This window comes from Canis lupus, chromosome 25, assembly GCF_011100685.1.
Source record: "Canis lupus familiaris isolate Mischka breed German Shepherd chromosome 25, alternate assembly UU_Cfam_GSD_1.0, whole genome shotgun sequence".
In the NCBI taxonomy this organism is placed as follows: Eukaryota; Metazoa; Chordata; class Mammalia; order Carnivora; family Canidae; genus Canis; species Canis lupus.
The window spans coordinates 41,999,227-42,016,606 of record NC_049246.1 but is presented as its reverse complement, the minus strand read 5'-3'; the positions used below and the strand labels follow the sequence as shown (position 1 = coordinate 42,016,606).

Sequence of the window (17,380 nt, the reverse complement as noted above, 5' to 3'; positions counted from 1 at the left end):
TCCCACTGCTTGTCCATATTCTCCTGACTGTGCTGCATGCTGAACCAGAGTGACTGCACCAAAGGGAGCCTCAGCATTTGTCCCTACACCTTCCATTCTTCACCTGGTGGCAGGTGATCATTTTCCTATGCCCATCTGATGTAGTTGCCTTCCTACCTAAATCCCTTCTTCCCCTTGCTCTTTGGTCCGTGATCTGTCGCTCGCCCACCTTTCCAGCCCCATCTCACCTCACTGCTCACCTTGCTCTGGGTCTAGCCACCTTGGCCCTTTCATGACTTTATGCTCCTTTCTTGGACAGCCTTCATCTGTGGTCAATGTGCATTTACACGTGTGATCTTTTGATTACTGCCTGTTTTCCCCACCAGCGTTGACCTCATGAGAGCAGGGCCTGAATCGGTCATTGCATCCCACAGTGTCTGACAGATCATGGACGCTCACTCAAGGTGCTGATAAGATGAATTAATGAAAGCGTATGAACATGACCTCATGTTTTAAACCATTCCTCTGGTGATGGATCTTTAAGATGTTTTCTATTTATCTTTTATAAGTAATGTTACAACGAATAAAGAACCTTCTATTAACAGTCTCAATCAGGGTCAGTGGGTGGAGCTTGTCTCAGGACCCTGGGATTATGACCTGAGGACTGAGCCAAAGGGAGACGCTTAACCGACTGAGCCACCCAGGCACCCCTGTTCTTGATCATCTTGCTGAGTACATCTTGCTGAGTACATCTTGCTGAGTACTTCATGTGTGACCCATGACCATGGCATTCTTATAGTTTACTCATATTAGTCTCTTCTTAAGAGAAGAAATATCACACAATTTTGTCCAAAAAAAAGAAAAGGGCTTGTTTCTTGAAATGAGTTTTCTTTAATTTAGCTCTCAACACCCTCAAAAACATTTTTTTTCCATTGGAAAACTACATTTCCTTTGTGGAAGAACTGTTTACAGGTTAATTCACATCAATTAATTGACCTCTGAAGCTCCAGATAACATGCGTAAGAACTCTCAAAGTGTATGAAGTGTGCTTGCCTTCAAAAATTGTATCCCACTGTGCTCTGATTGTTCCAAGTCTGATCATGAGAAATTACCTTGTTTGATGAATGCATGAATTCAAACCAACTTTTTGTCCCCAGAGAACAAAATCTCCCAACAAAGTCTCTTCTTGGAGACATTGTTGTCTTGATGCGATGCTCATTTCTCTCGAGAGAAGAACATTTCTCGGTAAGTGAAGTATTATCAGCAAAGAAGCATCAGCCCCAGATTTGCTAGTATTTCAATATTTTGCTTTCCGTTCTATGTCAAATGTCCATATAAATACAATTTTTTAGGCCGTGCGTAATCTAGAGATGTATGAATATGGCATGCTGGGTGTTGAGTTGATTAATAAACTCTCTTCCTTAGCTTTCACTTTAATTTTTTATTACAATTTATTGGAAGCAGGAGATGGTTTTTTTATGTAGTGAAACATCAATAAATGTCATATACATGTGCGTACAACATAAGAGGAGTTATAAGTTATGGCCAATAACATTTCTATTTTTGGAAGGGGATTTTTGTCAAATGTGACTGATATTTTTCCTCAAACTTTTTGGGAATACATTAAAAAAGAAGAGGATTGTCAACAGCCTCGAATACCACAGGAGCATCGAAGAGGAGGTTATTGACTTTGGCTAGAGGGTTTGTCCAAGCCATCGTCGGTGGCCTCCTGTTTATGTTGATGTGATACGGATTCCAGTGGAAGCTCTGAAACTTCTCCACATACAGGGACAGAAGCAAGGAAGGTGTTAGAAGTTGCCAGACACTCTGAAGGATAGCTCCGGATTTGGAAATAGTTGTAGCCACTTGGTTTTCAGGTGACAAGGAAGCTGTGAACTCCCCCAGTGACACTGGTTGGCCATGATGAGATGAACAGGGTTTGGGCCAGATGTGAGAATTCATAAAGACCAGCTTAGTGGCAGACGAATGTGAGGGACAGAACCCCAAAGGGTCTCTTACTTTTAAAATTATAGCGTACTATTTAAGAGCATGGGCCCTGGAGGCAGAATGCCCCTATTGCAATCATAAATCCCAACCAGTTAGACCTCAAATGTGGGCCATTTTCCCAGTTTGTTTCCCATCTCCCTCCAATGTCACACTGTCTGGAGACCCTGCTCGTTGCTTGAGGTCATATGAGCCCCAGGGGCCAGAGTCAGCCCTGTGGTGTAGACACTACCCATCCCCCTTGACCACAGCCTCCAAGGCCAGCAGTCTACACCCTGCCCTGTCCTTACCGTTTTCTAGTAGGGCTCCTGGGGCATGGTGCACAACCTCTCTCAACCTGCTTCTTTGACTCTGCATATTACAGTGACCCTCATCATGACTTAGGAATATCACATGAGAACCAAGCTTCTGGTCTGTTCTGTGGACACATATCTGCAATATCTAGCTCATGCCTGGCACATAGTAGGTGCTCAATAAAGAGCACCTACATTCATACAGCATTCATACATTCATGCTGAATGAATGAATGAATGAAGCGAGATGAGATTTTATACAAGGCCCACAGATGCGTAGTAGGGCCTCTGTTCCCTTGTCTCTCCTCCCTGGGCTTCTCCCTGTAGCATACGTTGTGTATTTACCTCCCACATTGGACTGCGGCTGGCCCGAGGGCCGCGACTCTTCCATTCCATTACTCTTCATTTCTCCGTCCCCCGTCGGTGCCAAACCCCACGCCTTGCACATTCATAGACACGGAATACGTGGTCTAATTGAAAGGTAGCTTCTTTAATCATGATTTATTTTATAAGAGCCTTCTAATTTTGAGAATATAATTTTTCCTCAGAGGAGCTATTACTTTTTCTGAAAAGAATAGCTGTGATAGATCTTCAACACTGTCACTGCCAAAATATTATTAGCATCGCACAAAGCATTTTTCAACTTCACGGTGCTTCATTGTGCCAGCTGATGGGTGATTTTCAGCCTCTTAAAAAAAAAAAAACAACAACTGTCATTTCTGAGGCAGAGAACGTGGCATGTGTTCTGTCCCAGATCTGCCCTTAAACACTGGGTATTGGGGATCCCTGGGTGGTCAGTGGTTTAGCACCTGCCTTTCACCCAGGGTGCGATCCTGGAGTCCCGGGATTGAGTCCCATGTCAGGCTCCTGGCATGGAGCCTGCTTCTCCCTCTGCTGTCTCTCTCTCTCTCTCTCTCTGTCTATCATAAATAAATAAATAAATAAATCTTTAAAAAAAAAACACTGAGTGTTGCTCGAGTAGGTGTCCAGATGCGTTTCAGCAGTGAGTTAGAGGCAGGTCACCTCCTCCTCCTGGAGTCACCTCCTCCTGGGGACAAGTCCTGAATGGGATTGGCTGTAGGTGCTCATACCCAGCCCCACTCACCTCAGGAAGTCAATGGGTGAGCAGGTGAAGGCAATATTTTTTTTGCAAGTGGCTTAGTTCAGGGGTTCAGAGTGGAAGGCACCTCAGGGCTCATCTCTGGACATGGGGCATGGGAAGCAGGGGTGACCCTGGGAGGCTAAAGGACTTGACCATGGTCTACAAGCTCGTGGGGGACATAGGATTTCAGGCCTCATCACTCCGTGTCCAGAGTCCACATCTTTGGGCCAGAGTACACATTCACTGCAACACATTCATGGTTTGTGAATCTTACATGAGTTATGAACGGAGAATATGTGGCCCATGTTGCTGTTCACTCATACGTGGGACCTGAGATGGTGCCAGCTGGGACCAGGGGACACACCAAACAGCAACCTGCTACTTAGGGTTTCAATCCAGCCCCTTCAGCTTACCACTCAGGGGGCCAACCTTTCAGCTCTTGGGTGTCCTCATTTTTAAAATAAAGGTTTGTAGTGAGGATCACACATTCATCCAATAATTGCTTATCGAGTATCTACTATGTGCCAGGCATTTTCCAGGTACCAGGATGCATCTATGAAACAGCTAAGTCTCTGTGCTCACAGAGGCCACATGTTAGTGAATGAGATGAGTCAACAATGTGTGTTCCTCAAGGTGTATGTTGTGTGTGTGTGTGTGTGTGTGTGTAAAGGGAAAAGGTCAGGCAGTGATAGTGCAATGAAGAAAAGTAAAACAGATGAAGAGATCAAGAGAAATGGGACCATGATTACAGGTAGAATGATCAGATGGAGCTTCTCTGAAGGGAAAGTACTCGTGTAGAGACCTGAATAAAATGAGCTTGTGAACAATGTGACTGTGGGGGGGGGAGAATAGCATCCAGGCAGCGGGAAGAGCACATGCAAAGGTCCTGAGGCAGGAGTCTCATCAGTGATGAGACTTGGCTCTGGGAAGAAAACTGGAGCGGGCCATGAAGGAAGAACAGGGATTTTATCCTGAAGGTGACAGGAAGCCTTTCGAGGGTGTGAACTGGCACAGGCCATCTGACTTCTCTCTTGAAAGGATCACTCTGGACCCTGGTGAAGAAGAAACAGAGGGAGGGAAAATGGGGAAACTAGTCTCCAGGCAAGAGAGAACCACAGCTTGAGCCCTGTGGGGCTGGTAGTGATTGAAGTTTGGATCTGGGACGTACTGAAGCTGTGGCTGGTAACCCTGGCTGGGGGGAGGAGTGCAGGGTGTGAGTGGAGATGTGGGTGACTCCAGAGATTTTAATTTTTTTAAATTAATAAGAGCTTCATTGAGATACCACTGAAATGTACAATTCAGCGATTTTCAGAATATTTTCAGAGTTGTGCAACCATCACCATGGTCCATTTTAGAACATTGTCATCTCCCCGGAAGTGGCCCTCTCCCTGTCGCCCCTGACCCTGCCACCTCCTCCCCCCAGCCCACGGCAACCACTGATCTACTTCCGGTCTCTATAGATTTGCCTCTTCTGGACTTTTCATGTAAGTTGAGTTATTTGATATTGGCTTTTTGTGTCTGGCTTTGCTCACTTAGCGTCACATTTTCGAGGTTCGTCCCTGTTGTGGCGCGTACTGGGGCTTTGTGCCTTTGTATCCAAATATACCCCAATGTATGGAGACACCCACCTTGTTCATCTGTTCATCCACCGAGGCACACTTGGGTTGCTTCCCCTCTTGGCTGTTGTGAACAGTGGTGCCATGAACCCCACTCCACTTACGCCCTCTCCCTTCTCTCCTCCTCCAGGGTCTTCTGCTTCCAGACTTTTCTGTCTTCCTCTTTCTCTACCATCCTCCATCTTCCACCTTCATCCTTGGCTTCTCATCAACTGGGATTCCAAGGTCTCATCTTAAATCCAGTCCTTAATAATAAAAAATTAATAAGTCCTTGCTGCTGCTTCCTTATGCTTGTCTCCCCCCCTCCCTCCCCCTCCCTCCTTCCTCCTCCCCCTTTCCCCATGCTTCATCTTCTTCATCCCTGCCACACATCGGTCTATGTCCATATTGTGATTTCTCACCCAATTTCTTCCTTTCTCTTTATACCATGAAACTTCTTCTCTGAGGTCATTGGTGGTATCCTTCCCACTAACTTCCAGAGCTCTTTCTTTGTCCTTGTCTCTGTAGGGCATTTCTCACCTGGCTTACAGAGCCCTGCATGATGTCTGCTCTCCTGAGACCAGGCCAGCCCTCCTCCCTCCTTCCCTGCCCTGCTCCCAGGAGCTCCTCTCTCTCCCCTCTCCTGCTGCCTCCCTCTGCCTTTGACAGCAGTCACTCATGCTGAGCTGTCACCTCCGAGTGTTTAGGTTTCCCATCCTTCCTTCTGCCTGTCACCTCAGCTCCAGCACTTCCTCTGGACTTGGCCCTGATGCACAGCTAATGGCTCAGCCCCTCCTCAGACTCTACCCCAGAGCCCTGGGGGTGGGGGAGATCCTCCTCCCTCCACCTCCCCACACACATGCTTTCAAGCCTGACTATTTTCGAAGGCTCTGGTTTCTATCAGTGGTGCCATCACCACGCTTGTCACCCAGGTCAGAAGCTCAGGCCTTGCGACTGGCTCCTTTGTCTTCCATATCTCTGGATGGGCACCAGGTTCGCTCTAGTGACAAGGATTTGGCATCTGCTCCAGCTCCACATCCCCCCCGCCCATGCCCTGATTCAGGCTGTTGTCACCTGCTGCCTGAACAATTGTGATAAGGCTGTCCACCTTCCACACGGGCCACCTGGCTTCTAGCCTCAGCACCGCCCTCCAGGAGCCCAGGGCTGGTGACACCGAGCTGGCTGGAGATGTCACACTGCCCAAGGCCTGGCCTGCTCCGACTCCTCCTTCTCCCTGGGGCTTCAGGGAAAGGACTTAATCTCGCTGGGTCTCATGCTCCTGCCTGTGACCTGGGATGGCAGATGGAACCCACAGCGCCACGCTCCAGTGATGCTAAGAGGTGGGGGGGGGGGGGAATGAAACGTGTGCTGTGTTTGGAAAGGTGCCTGGTGGGATGCCTGGGTGGCATCTGCCGTTGGCTCAGATCGTGACCCCGGCGTCCTGGGATCAAGTCCTGTGTTTGGCTCCCCGCAGGGAGCCTACTTCTCCCTCTGCCTGTGTCTCTGCCTCTCTCTGTGTCTCTCATGAATTTACAAAAATATATATATATATATTTTTGGAAAGGTGCCAGCACAGGAGTAAGCACACAACAAACGTCAGCTGCTGTAACTGCTGGCGTTCCTGTCGAGCCAGTAGTTTGAGGCCCTCCAGGGTGCCCAACCACTGCTTCCCCTTGGCAAGTGATTTGGACTTGGCGCCTCTGGTTCTCCCTGTCTGGTGAGCCAGGGTGGCCCAAGTGGGCCCCTCAGAGCATCCTTTTCTCTTCTGCTGAGACCTACTCCCTGCCCACTCTTCCTGCCTCAGGGCTGGCCTTGCTTGGCTCTCCCAGCCTTCTTAGCCAAGCTTCATGAAGAGGAAATAAAACACACACGAGGAGTAAAGAAATGTGGGGTTTGGAGTCTGTGGGCCTGGGTTTGATTCCAGGCTGAGCTTCTCACCGACTCTGCTTTGCTCCCCTGAGCCCCAATTTTTTCACCATTGAAATGAATAACGAGTCTCAACCTTGTAGGAGTAAAGAGAGCACACCCACATGCACACACGCACATACGCACACACAGGCGTGCACACACATGGGCACAGAACGGGAAATCCACAGAGTGCATATATTGTAGCTTCTAAATTCTAAAGGTGAGAGGGATGGGCACTACCATTCTCAGTCTGTCCCCAGGGGCTGTGCTCATGCCCCCCATGGCCCTCTGGGGTCCTCCTTTATGCTGAGGAAGAAGGGAGGAGAGTTAAGCTCCACCCCCCAAACTGAAGCAAATGAGAACAGGAAGTAACCAGTCTACACACACCTTCCCCATGTCTGCACTCCATTCCCAAACCTTCAAAGATGCTGCATTGGCAACCCCCGCTCCTGGGCAGATGATTTGAGGCCTTGGCCCCATCCTCTTCCCCTACAGCTCGGTCAGTGCATCTGAACACGCCTGACTTGGTGCTACATCCCTGCTGTGGCCCGTGCTACGTGTTCGATTGTTCCATGGAAACAGGTCTTTGCTCCTCCTCTGGAGTGGAAGCTGCCTGCAGGCAGGGGCTGCTTCTAAGCGCCTTTTCGACTCACCAACTGTGAGTTTTCACTCACAAAAAAACGTTCCTCCTCGAAGAAGGAATACCGTCTCTACAGTTTGGTCTATTATACAAGCCTAGAATTCAACCGATACATATCTTTAAGTCAATCCCTTGTGTGTCTCATGGCATCAGTTCTTAATTAATTTAATGCTTTCTCCCTTTTGGCTTCAGTTTCTCTTGGGGAGCCATCAGGACATAATGAAAGAAACCTTTTTTGAACTGTCTCCCACTTCGTAATCACCAGATTAGGAGCTACAGGTCTCATACAGAGTTTGGCCACGGTTTCTGATTTGGGTTCTAGGAAAATGGAATGAAAGAGATTATTTTAAAAATAGCAACACATGGTGCTTACGTAGTCATTAATTACTTTATAACGAGTGCCTGCAGGGTCCCTGGCTCTGTGCTAGGCGCGGAGGATAAAAATCACCAACACTGCTCTTAAATAATAGGAAAACAGATCTGGAAACAAAGCAGTGACAGGCACAGCCATTGAGCCTGGGGGCTCCCGATCACAAAAAAGAAAAAAAAAATCATGTGCCAACAGTGCAGTCAGGAAAGACTCTTTAATGTAATATTTGACTTTCTTCCTTTTCTGATCTGTTTCTTTTGTAATCTGTGTCATATGTGTGCAACTCTTAAATGAATAATATTAACATCTGAGACTGAGAAAAACCGCTGTTCGTTTTCTAGATCAGTAGTTCTCAGACTTTAGCAAGTACCTTGTATCAGAATCACCTGGAGGGCTTCTGGAAACTCCGATTGCAGCCTGTACCCACCCCTGCCCTCCCCATCTCCTCCTGAGAATCTCTGATTCTGTAGGTCTGGGATGATGCTGGTGTATTTGTATTTGTAGCAAGTTCCCAGGTGATGCTGCTGCTGCTGGGGGGCCACACCTGGAGCCTTGCTGGTCTAAACTGCCTGTTAAAAACTGGGAAATCAAATAATATTGGGATTTTGTTGGGCGATGTTAAAATCTGTCAATTACCCATCCGTTCATTCAAAAATATTGAGCTGTCTGCAATGTACTGGGTGTGGTGCAAGCTCTGCGATTGATAGAAATGGTTCCTGCTGCTTGGAGGAGTCTCATTCGATCATGACGACCAGCCTGGAAAGCCGGGTATTGTCATTCTCCATGATTCACCCAGGGGGCACATGAAGAGCCAAGTCAGTCCTTCGATGGGCTACCCAGCTGATCCTTGAGTGGCCATCCCAAACCTTTGACTCTGCAAGCCACTGTCCTGTCCCCTGTGTCTCTTGCTTACATGCTATATTAGATGTGGTTACTTTCTTTCTCACCTTGAGATTGATTTTCCTAATTTTGCTGGATGTCAGCTTTCTTCCGTGCTTTTCTATCGCATATTCCGATTTTAATTATATTTTATCGATTGCCTTTCACGGATGGGCCTCCTATGTCTTCCTTTCTTTGCCTTTGGTTTTTAAATCATGTTTGCATTTGTTCTGAGGTGTTTGTTTTTCCCCTGCCAGCAGATCTTACTACCTTTTTTTTTTTCTGTTAAATAACTCTTGCCTTCTGACTTTGAAATTGGATGCCTCTGAGATTCAATATCTAGATGGCCCACAGATTCCTGCTATTTATTTCTTGCTTCAGTGTGCTAATATTAGGCACTCCATCTCTGCAGCAGGGGCTTAGGCCCCAGCCCAGCTGCTCTGATCCCCAGAGGGCAGGAGCTGAGGCTGGTGGGTTCTCTCCTGGCATCAGGCTTTCAGTACAAATCCAGCAGTTTCGCCTCACTGCACAGCTGGGCTATTAAAAGACCAGGAATGTTAAAAATAGCTCCTATCCCCGCTCCCACCTTGGAAGCTTTCAGGACAGCTCTCCAAAGAAACCATTAGATTCTATCTCACCGAGTCAGAGCAACACAGAAGAATATTTTTATTTTGGTGAACATCATGCACAAAAACAGTTGTGCAGGGAAGGAGGATGTTTAGAAAAACAACTGATCCATTGCCTTATTTTTTAATAGCCTGATTCATTTAGCCAACTTTGCTTCCTTGTGATTTATCACTGAATTCTAGAAGGCTTTCCTTCATTTCAGGAGTACGGCCAGCATAGATTGTGATTTGGGGGTGCCGAGGGGTGCAGATTTTCGGTTATGTTGCTGGCAATCAAAACACACCACCAAAAAAAAAAAAAAAAGGGCACTACCAGAATGTAGTTTCACCAAACCATTTGGATATTCACAGGGATACTTAGCCATTTCCCCCTCTATAACTGATAAATTTTAAATTATATTTTCTACTTGAATACAAAATAGTATAAAATTAAACACTCCAAGTCTACATTAGACTAAATGTAATCTGGGAATGCATCCACTGAATGGATTATTTGGTTCAGTGCGTTTCCCTAAAGGTGCCTGGTTGCCTTTACCATCTGCCAGCCTTCACTTAGGACATGCGTTTTATTTCATCCAACATCATTTCTCACGGTCAGGTGCTTTAAAAGCACTGAGCCTCCATTTAGAGTTTAGAGCTTTGCCAATTGTCCCATATGTCCTTGAGAGGCATCCTTATTATATATCCCAAGGCATAACTTTCTTATATCTTCTTTGTTGACATAGAATGTTCTCCAAAGAAGCAGTAAAACCTTTGTGATTCTCTAAGAGGAGAGATCAGTATTTTCCATAGCGGTCTGTTTATGGACCAATTATTATTTTTGTTTATTCATTGACTGTCACAATTATTAATTCCTCAGTAACTTAAAGTTTTTAGACTCAAGTCATTTATTTCAAAATGGTCTTTAACTTGTTAGAGGCTATAAATATTCCTATAGATTCTGAGTTTTAAAAATATCCTGAAGGATCTGTTTGCCTGCTTTGAAAGGATTGATTTCTGTTTAAGGGAAGATAAGAGGTGTTGGGATGTCAGTCTGAAAGACCAAAGTCTCATCGACTTATGCCAGGGTTTCTCAACTCTGGCATGAGGGACACTTTGGGCTGGGTCGTTCCTTGTTGTAGGCGACTGTCCTGTGCATTGTAGGATGTTCAGCAGCATCCCTGACTCCTACCCACTAGATGCCAGTAGCTCCACCAGGGGAATGACAATAGACAACATCTCTAGACATCACCAAGTGTTCCCCCGGGGAAAGAATTCCCCTACTGAAAAACCACCAAGGTAAGGAATTAAATCTGGGGGTGGGGAGCTGTTACAGGAGAAAATCCTGCTTTAGGTCTATTGATTTGCCACATCACAGGCACCTGTTAAAGATGCTAACACTTTTTGGAGAAGCAAGACTGAAGTTCAGAAGAGGATCACCATAACTTTCCATTCATCCAGTCTGGCTGGGGGTGGGGAGACCCTTTAGCAGGGCAATTGCCCCATTGTGGTGTCCCCCATATTGGAAGTACAGATCATTGCAGAACACAAGGTGATTTTTATTTTATTTATTTTATTTTATTTAAGATTTTATTTACTTATTTATGAGAGAGATTGGGGAAAAACATGAGTGGAGGGGGAGGGGCAGAGAGAGAAGGAGAAACCCGACTGAGTAGGGAGCCCAATGTGGGGCTCGATTCCAGGACCCTGGGATCATGACCCGAGCTGAAGGCAGATGCCCAACAGACTAAACCACCCAGGTTCCCCACACGGTGGTTTTACATAGCATATTTTTGTGAGAATACATGCTTATTTATTTATTTATTTATTTCCCAATTGATGTTTTACTCTGCAGGAAAATAAAACAAAAACCAAACAAGGAATGTATTCCATTTCAGTCTTCATGATCCAAGTAAAAAAAGTTCTCATAATTCAGGTACACACTTTGGCCAACCCAAGTTTAGCTTTATCATATTTTAAAAATTCATGTATAAAAAATAAGTATCAGCTCAAAATATAGATTATTTTAAGAGCCTGCAGGAAATATAAAAATAATTAAATTTGGTGGAAATGTTAAAACTGCCTGAAATTCAGAAGATGTATTATATGAAACATTATTGTTAGGTACAACTGCACTCAGGGCTATCTTGTTTTACTATTTATGTTTAGACCAGAAGTACTCAACATGGATCTCTTAATTTACATTATTAGGAGGGGCCCTTAAAGTGCTCCATTTCCTCTGCCTGGCACTCCCCAAAACTCTCCTGGTCCCAGTGCCCCCATCCTTCAAAGCAATATAATGGGCAACCATTCAAGAATTTTAGAGCTTTTTTTGGGAAATTATTCCTTTAAGGGATTAAAATTCTTTAAGAATTACTGGTTCAGGGATCCCTGGGTGGCGCAGCGGTTTGGCGCCTGCCTTTGGCCCAGGGCGCGATCCTGGAGACCCGGGATCGAATCCCACGTCGGGCTCCCGGTGTATGGAGCCTGCTTCTCCCTCTGCCTGTGTCTCTACCTTTCTCTGCGTCTCTCATGAATAAATAAATTTTTTAAAATCTTTTTTTAAAAAGATGATAGGGGGATCCCTGGGTGGCGCAGCGGTTTAGCGCCTGCCTTTGACCCAGGGCGCAATCCTGGAGACCCGGGATCGAATCCCACCTCGGGCTCCTGGTGCATGGAGCCTGCTTCTCCCTCTGCCTATGTCTCTGCCTCTCTCTCTCTCTCTCTCTCTCTCTGTGTGTGTGACTATCATAAAAAAATATGAAATCAAGCTGTATTTCAACTTTTATATTTAATTTTAGACCTTAAATTTATGATTAAAATCCAATATTTTGATAAAAGTAGAAAAATAGAATAATTCAGTATCATCTGTTTGTCTCAAATACAAGTACAGTGAGTAATAATGGGAATGACAACATAACAGAAATAGCACTTGTATATATTTGCCCAAATTGAATTAACTCTAAATTCAAGGTGTATGGCAGGTTGACTATTTGATCTCAGTGTCTTATGGTACTAGTTCAATGCTTAAACACTGAAGGACGCATTTTTCTCTATTCACACAGTATTTTTATGTACGTATATGCTCATCTATAAATAGTTTTCCCTTCACATTTAGTATCTAATCAGTAAATATGTATATTTCAAATTAATCTATGTGACCCATGTTCTTCTCTTCAGAAGCATCAGAAATACATTTGGCCAATAGTTTGAAACATGAACTGTAAATTAACATAGTATATAATCTTGACAATCTGAAAAGAGTGCCAGATACTTTTTTGAAATGTTAACATTAGAAAAAAACAAAACTACAATTGTCAGCTCTATTTCCTGAATATTCAGTTGAGGTAACCTCTGCAAGTCACAGCTCCACACTTGCACACAGTTCTGACCAACAGAATCTGAAGATATATCTCCAGAACCTTTCATTTGATAATCAAAAATGAGCTCTTCTCCAGCATTTATAGTTCTTGTGGAAAATAATGCTATTTGGGGAAGATGGGTATCAAGGTTGTCAGTGAAAACATTGAACACCTGAAGATTTGGGTCACAACTGTGGTTAACAAAATGAGAGACATTTCCATATCGGCTGCATCCCCTGTGAATTCATCAGATTCATAATCCAGATCGAAGAGATATGTGATTCCCTTGTTGTCATATAACTGCTCCCGTCTTTCAGCTTCTTTGCTTCTGATTACCTCTCCAACATATTCCATGACAAAACTCATTCTTTTAATCTTCACAAGGGTTTTTACAGCCCAGCCCAGCCATAGCCATTGCTAGTTCAAAAGATGCAACGTGAATACTTTTTTGTACAATCCTATTGGGACAATCGGGTCCACATTGATACCTCGAGTTGCATTCATAAATGGGGGTACCAGGTGGGATTTTAATTTGCTGGTTTTTATTATAAGCCAAAAGAACTCCAGCTTCAGCAGGACAGCATTTCTCAAAGAAGCAATCTGTACCTGAACAACCAAAGGTAGCTTCATTGAGTAAGCTGATTCCAGGAGCTTGTTTGTATTCATTAATATAGTAAAAGTCTGAAGGTGGGCCCTCTGAGTCAACAGTATTTTCAACAAAAATCATTCCTTTATGATTCTTTCTTCTGTTGAGTTCATCTTGCCACCTCTGCAGAGCTGTCCTCTGTTTAGCCTTCTTTACAATGTATTCAGCAATGGCATGTTTCAGAGCTTTGTTATTGTCTTTTAGAGATATTGCTTTGCCTTTCTTTACCTGAGATAAATAATTATGCTTGTCATTAGAGAACTGCTGAAGTAATAATGGGCACTTGAGATTTTGCAAAGGTTCCCAGGTATTTGTGGAATCTGGCCATCCTTTCCATTTTATAAGATAATATTCCATATCCTCGTTGCTCCTCGGCCCCAGCCACTGCCATCTTAAGGAGCTTGTATTCAAACTCACTATGTATTTATTTTGATGTGCATTAGGGAACTAGCACATTTTGCCCATGCTGTTTTGGTATTACTGCATGAGGAGAGGCTAAAACTCACTTGAAAGGTATAGTTGATTTTAGAACAAAAGCTTTAAGCAAGTTGATTCATTTGTGCTAGGAAATATTTACGTGTTAGGGATTCAGAGATTAACAAGACAGACCAAGTCCTGATTTGTAGGGAATTTGTTCTCAAAAGGAAACCAACAAAGGAAAGCATTTCAGGTAATAAATACAATGCAATGGAACTTGAAAGAACCCTGTAGGGAAAACAGGAATCTCCAGGACAAAGTCCTGCTCCCATGGCTCACCTTCTAGATGGGGAGGTAACAAGTCTATGTGTGTACTCTTGAGGAGAAGTAAGCGCTAGGTGAAGAATAAGGAAAGGCTTGAGGCCTGAGTTCTGAGCAGGTGGTTTCTGGGCAGAGACTTGACTAATGGGGGTGGGGGGTGGGGGCGGCCATGGAAGGATGTAGCATCAGAGGGAACACTTTGTGCAAGGTGGTGGTGGGACTCCAGGGCTGAAGTTTTTGATGGCCTAGAGTGACTTTCGTGCACGGGAAGATTATCTGAAACTATCTTTTGTGTTTTTTCCTTTGCAAGAATTAAATAAACATAAATCATAGTGATTCTCAAGCTCCATTAGACATCTCCATGTATATTGGCTCCTTGAGTTAAGAATACATATTGGAGTCTTGACCGGTGAGATGAAATTTGCTTTAAGATGCTCCAACGGGGAAAACATAAAAATATGAGGGTGTTAGATGAAGTTAAGTGGACAGAATGTTAATAATTGTTGAAGTTAGGTGGTCGATATGTGAGGGTTATATACTAGTCTCTCTATGTTTAAAATTGCCAAGTAAAAAATTCAAAGAAAGTGATTGTTAACATTTTCTCTAAAGAACTTTGAAGCTCACGGAATCCTGAATTCTGCTCATGTTCTTCCTGTCTGGTAGAGACCTATCCACCCCTTCTAGATGATACCTAATTGGCCTCTGGTGATTTTTCATGCTTTTGTGTGATTCTGTGGTCCCAGTTTTGGGGAGGGCAGGATTCATGACTGTATCCTGTGAGCACACCTGTCTCTAGGAAGCCACCATTTGTAATTGGTCATCTTTTTCATGAAGGTACTTTTGTAGCCTATTGTAGAAAGTTTGAAAGCAGAGATTAAAAAACACACATACACACACACACAATGCTTGGTAAGCCCAAGAATAACTATGGTGTTTACTTTATAACACGTCTCTGTGTCTGTCTATATTTTCTCTTATTTTTCTTTCATGTTAAATGCATACTTGTTGAGGAGGGGATACGGGTTGCCTTAAGAATGATGATATGTTGAAGGGTTTGGTCTCAGGAGTTTGACTCCCTGTGTGGCTTTGTACAAATTACATAAACTTCCTAGTCCTCAGTTTCCTCATTTGTAAAATGGACACGATCGCGATACTGACCTCAGGGTTTGCAGTGAGGGTGAGTTAATGTATAAAAGAAAAACAGAGTGTTCTATTATAAATATTAGCTATTATTTTTAGCCAAAAGTTATTTGTAGCACTCTTCTTAGAAACAGTTTGCTCTCCCTCGTTCTGAATTTAGAGCTGTCGTTTAAAGGTACATTAACATAATATTATCATATTAAGATATTCTGTTCTGCAGTTTTGAAATAGCTTTTTTGTTCCGGTGTTTGGATTTTTACTTTATGCAATTATTTTACTAATCTTACCATACTCACTAATAAGCTAGAATCTCCTGGACTGTTTTAAAGCGTGGGGGAGAAGAGCAGAGTTGCAAATAAATGCTTCCACATTCACAATCTGTAATTTATACTAGTTTGGCAGGTAGTTGAAGCTCAGGCAAATCATCTCTCTTCTAATATCATTGATATATTTTTGCAAGTCTCAGACTCAAGTGCTAATGACAATCTTTCAAAACTAATAATTCAGAAAGACAAGGTTTTGGATACTTAATGTACATCCTAGGGAAGCTATAAAATGTTACAGCATGATTATAATTGTATAGAATACATCTGTGTGCATAAAAATTTCTGATAAGAATTATCTCCAAATTATTAAAAGTCGTCACGCAAATAGCAGAATGAAGGGCAACGCCTCTTTCTTTTGGACGTCTTGTATTTTCCAGATTTTCCTTCATAACCATTTCCCACTTTAAAATGAACATATCGGCGTGTTCCTCTTTCAAACTCGCCTTTCTGGAAAGGCTTTGTTTTCAAAGTTAATGAAGAATTTGGAATTTATTTAAAGCTTTTTGGTTGCATTCCGATAGATGGAAGACCTTATTACCCCACCGCACATGTGTGGTTATGTTACTGTCCAATGAAATCCCCACTGGAGTCTTGCTTCACAGAGAATTTACTGAGTTGAATGTGATTCAAATAAAATTAAAAATAATATATTAAGGTGCTTAACATTACGTGTGTCTCAATCTCTTTATCTTTAAAATGAGGGGACAGGGCATGGCATTCATACAGAAGGGGTCTTCCAACTGTAAAACATAAATTAACAAGATTTTATTTTATTTTATTATTTTATTTATTTATGATAGTCACACACAGAGAGAGAGAGAGAGGCAGAGACACAGGCAGAGGGAGAAGCAGGCTCCATGCACAGGGAGCCTGACGTGGGATTCGATCCCGGGTCTCCAGGATCGTGCCCCGGGCCAAAGGCAGGCGCTAAACCGCTGTGCCACCCAGGGATCCTAACAAGATTTTAATACCTAGAATTTTTCCTAATACTTTCTTTTTATAGGTATTAGGATGACCTGGGGGAAATGGCCATCTTGGTTAGGTCAAATAGAGCGTTGTAGATTGTGTTTTGCCATATGTCAGAAGGAAGCTGGGATCCCTCAGTTTCAAGGGTCCTGACGAGTATTTTGAAATAAAACGCAGAGCTAATGGTGGAGAAAAGTCTCTCCTTGCAATAACGATGTTTGCAAAGGAGATGATTTTTGACCTGCGATTCTAAACTGGGAAGATTATTTCTCATTGCAAAACCCAAGAAGATCAAGGAGTGGCTGTGGGGCTCTTCAGCTCAAAGCTGCCGCTTTTGGTGGGTGGATACCAATTTTGACTCCATCAATTCCTGGGGCAATTCATTGTGGTTTTGAAGTAACACATTTTATAAAATCCCTATCTTGTTTTACTCAGGTTATACTGGAGAGCTTTGCCAATCCAAGATTGATTATTGTATCCTGGAGCCATGCAGAAATGGAGCAACATGCGTGTCTAATCTCAGTGGATTCACCTGCCAGTGTCCAGAAGGTAAATTATTGTGTAGGAATGCCTTTTGTTTTCCATTTTAAATCGTAAACTACTTTGATCAGCTTTACATTTCTGAAAAAATCCGTACAAGAGAACTTGTTCCATTTATTAAACAAAATACAAGATGATCTTTTCTTAAATTCTATGCTACAATAGCTTAGAAATTATGTGTGAATATTAGACATACCTAGGAATTGCTGTGATTTTTATTCATACATTAAAAATGAATAAATATAATACAATGGATAATGATAGTAAATTTTTCCCTAAATTTCATG

The 17,380-nt window shown here is 43.4% G+C and overlaps 1 protein-coding gene, 1 long non-coding RNA gene and 1 pseudogene across 7 annotated transcripts in view; 1 reads left to right on the top strand and 2 right to left on the bottom strand.

Annotated features, from left to right (window-relative positions):
- The window catches only part of DNER (delta/notch like EGF repeat containing), a 313,381-nt gene that overhangs the window by 204,855 nt on the left and 91,146 nt on the right, over positions 1–17,380 (top strand). The window contains exon 7 of the mRNA XM_038574064.1: positions 16,989–17,102. Coding sequence (XP_038429992.1) covers positions 16,989–17,102 — 114 coding nt within the window. The remainder of the gene's footprint in view (positions 1–16,988; positions 17,103–17,380) is intronic.
- Positions 2,633–17,380, bottom strand: part of LOC119865958 — a 54,889-nt gene continuing 40,141 nt past the window's right edge. The window contains exons 4-6 of one of the 6 annotated variants that reach the window (XR_005378779.1): positions 7,269–7,839; positions 5,007–5,239; positions 2,633–2,964 (exon numbers count right to left, since the gene is read on the bottom strand). This is a non-coding gene — a long non-coding RNA (uncharacterized LOC119865958). The remainder of the gene's footprint in view (positions 2,965–5,006; positions 5,240–7,268; positions 7,840–17,380) is intronic. The other 5 variants (XR_005378780.1, XR_005378775.1, XR_005378777.1 and 2 more) reach the window with 5 other exon arrangements.
- On the bottom strand, positions 12,714–13,740 carry LOC119865957 (annotated as a pseudogene).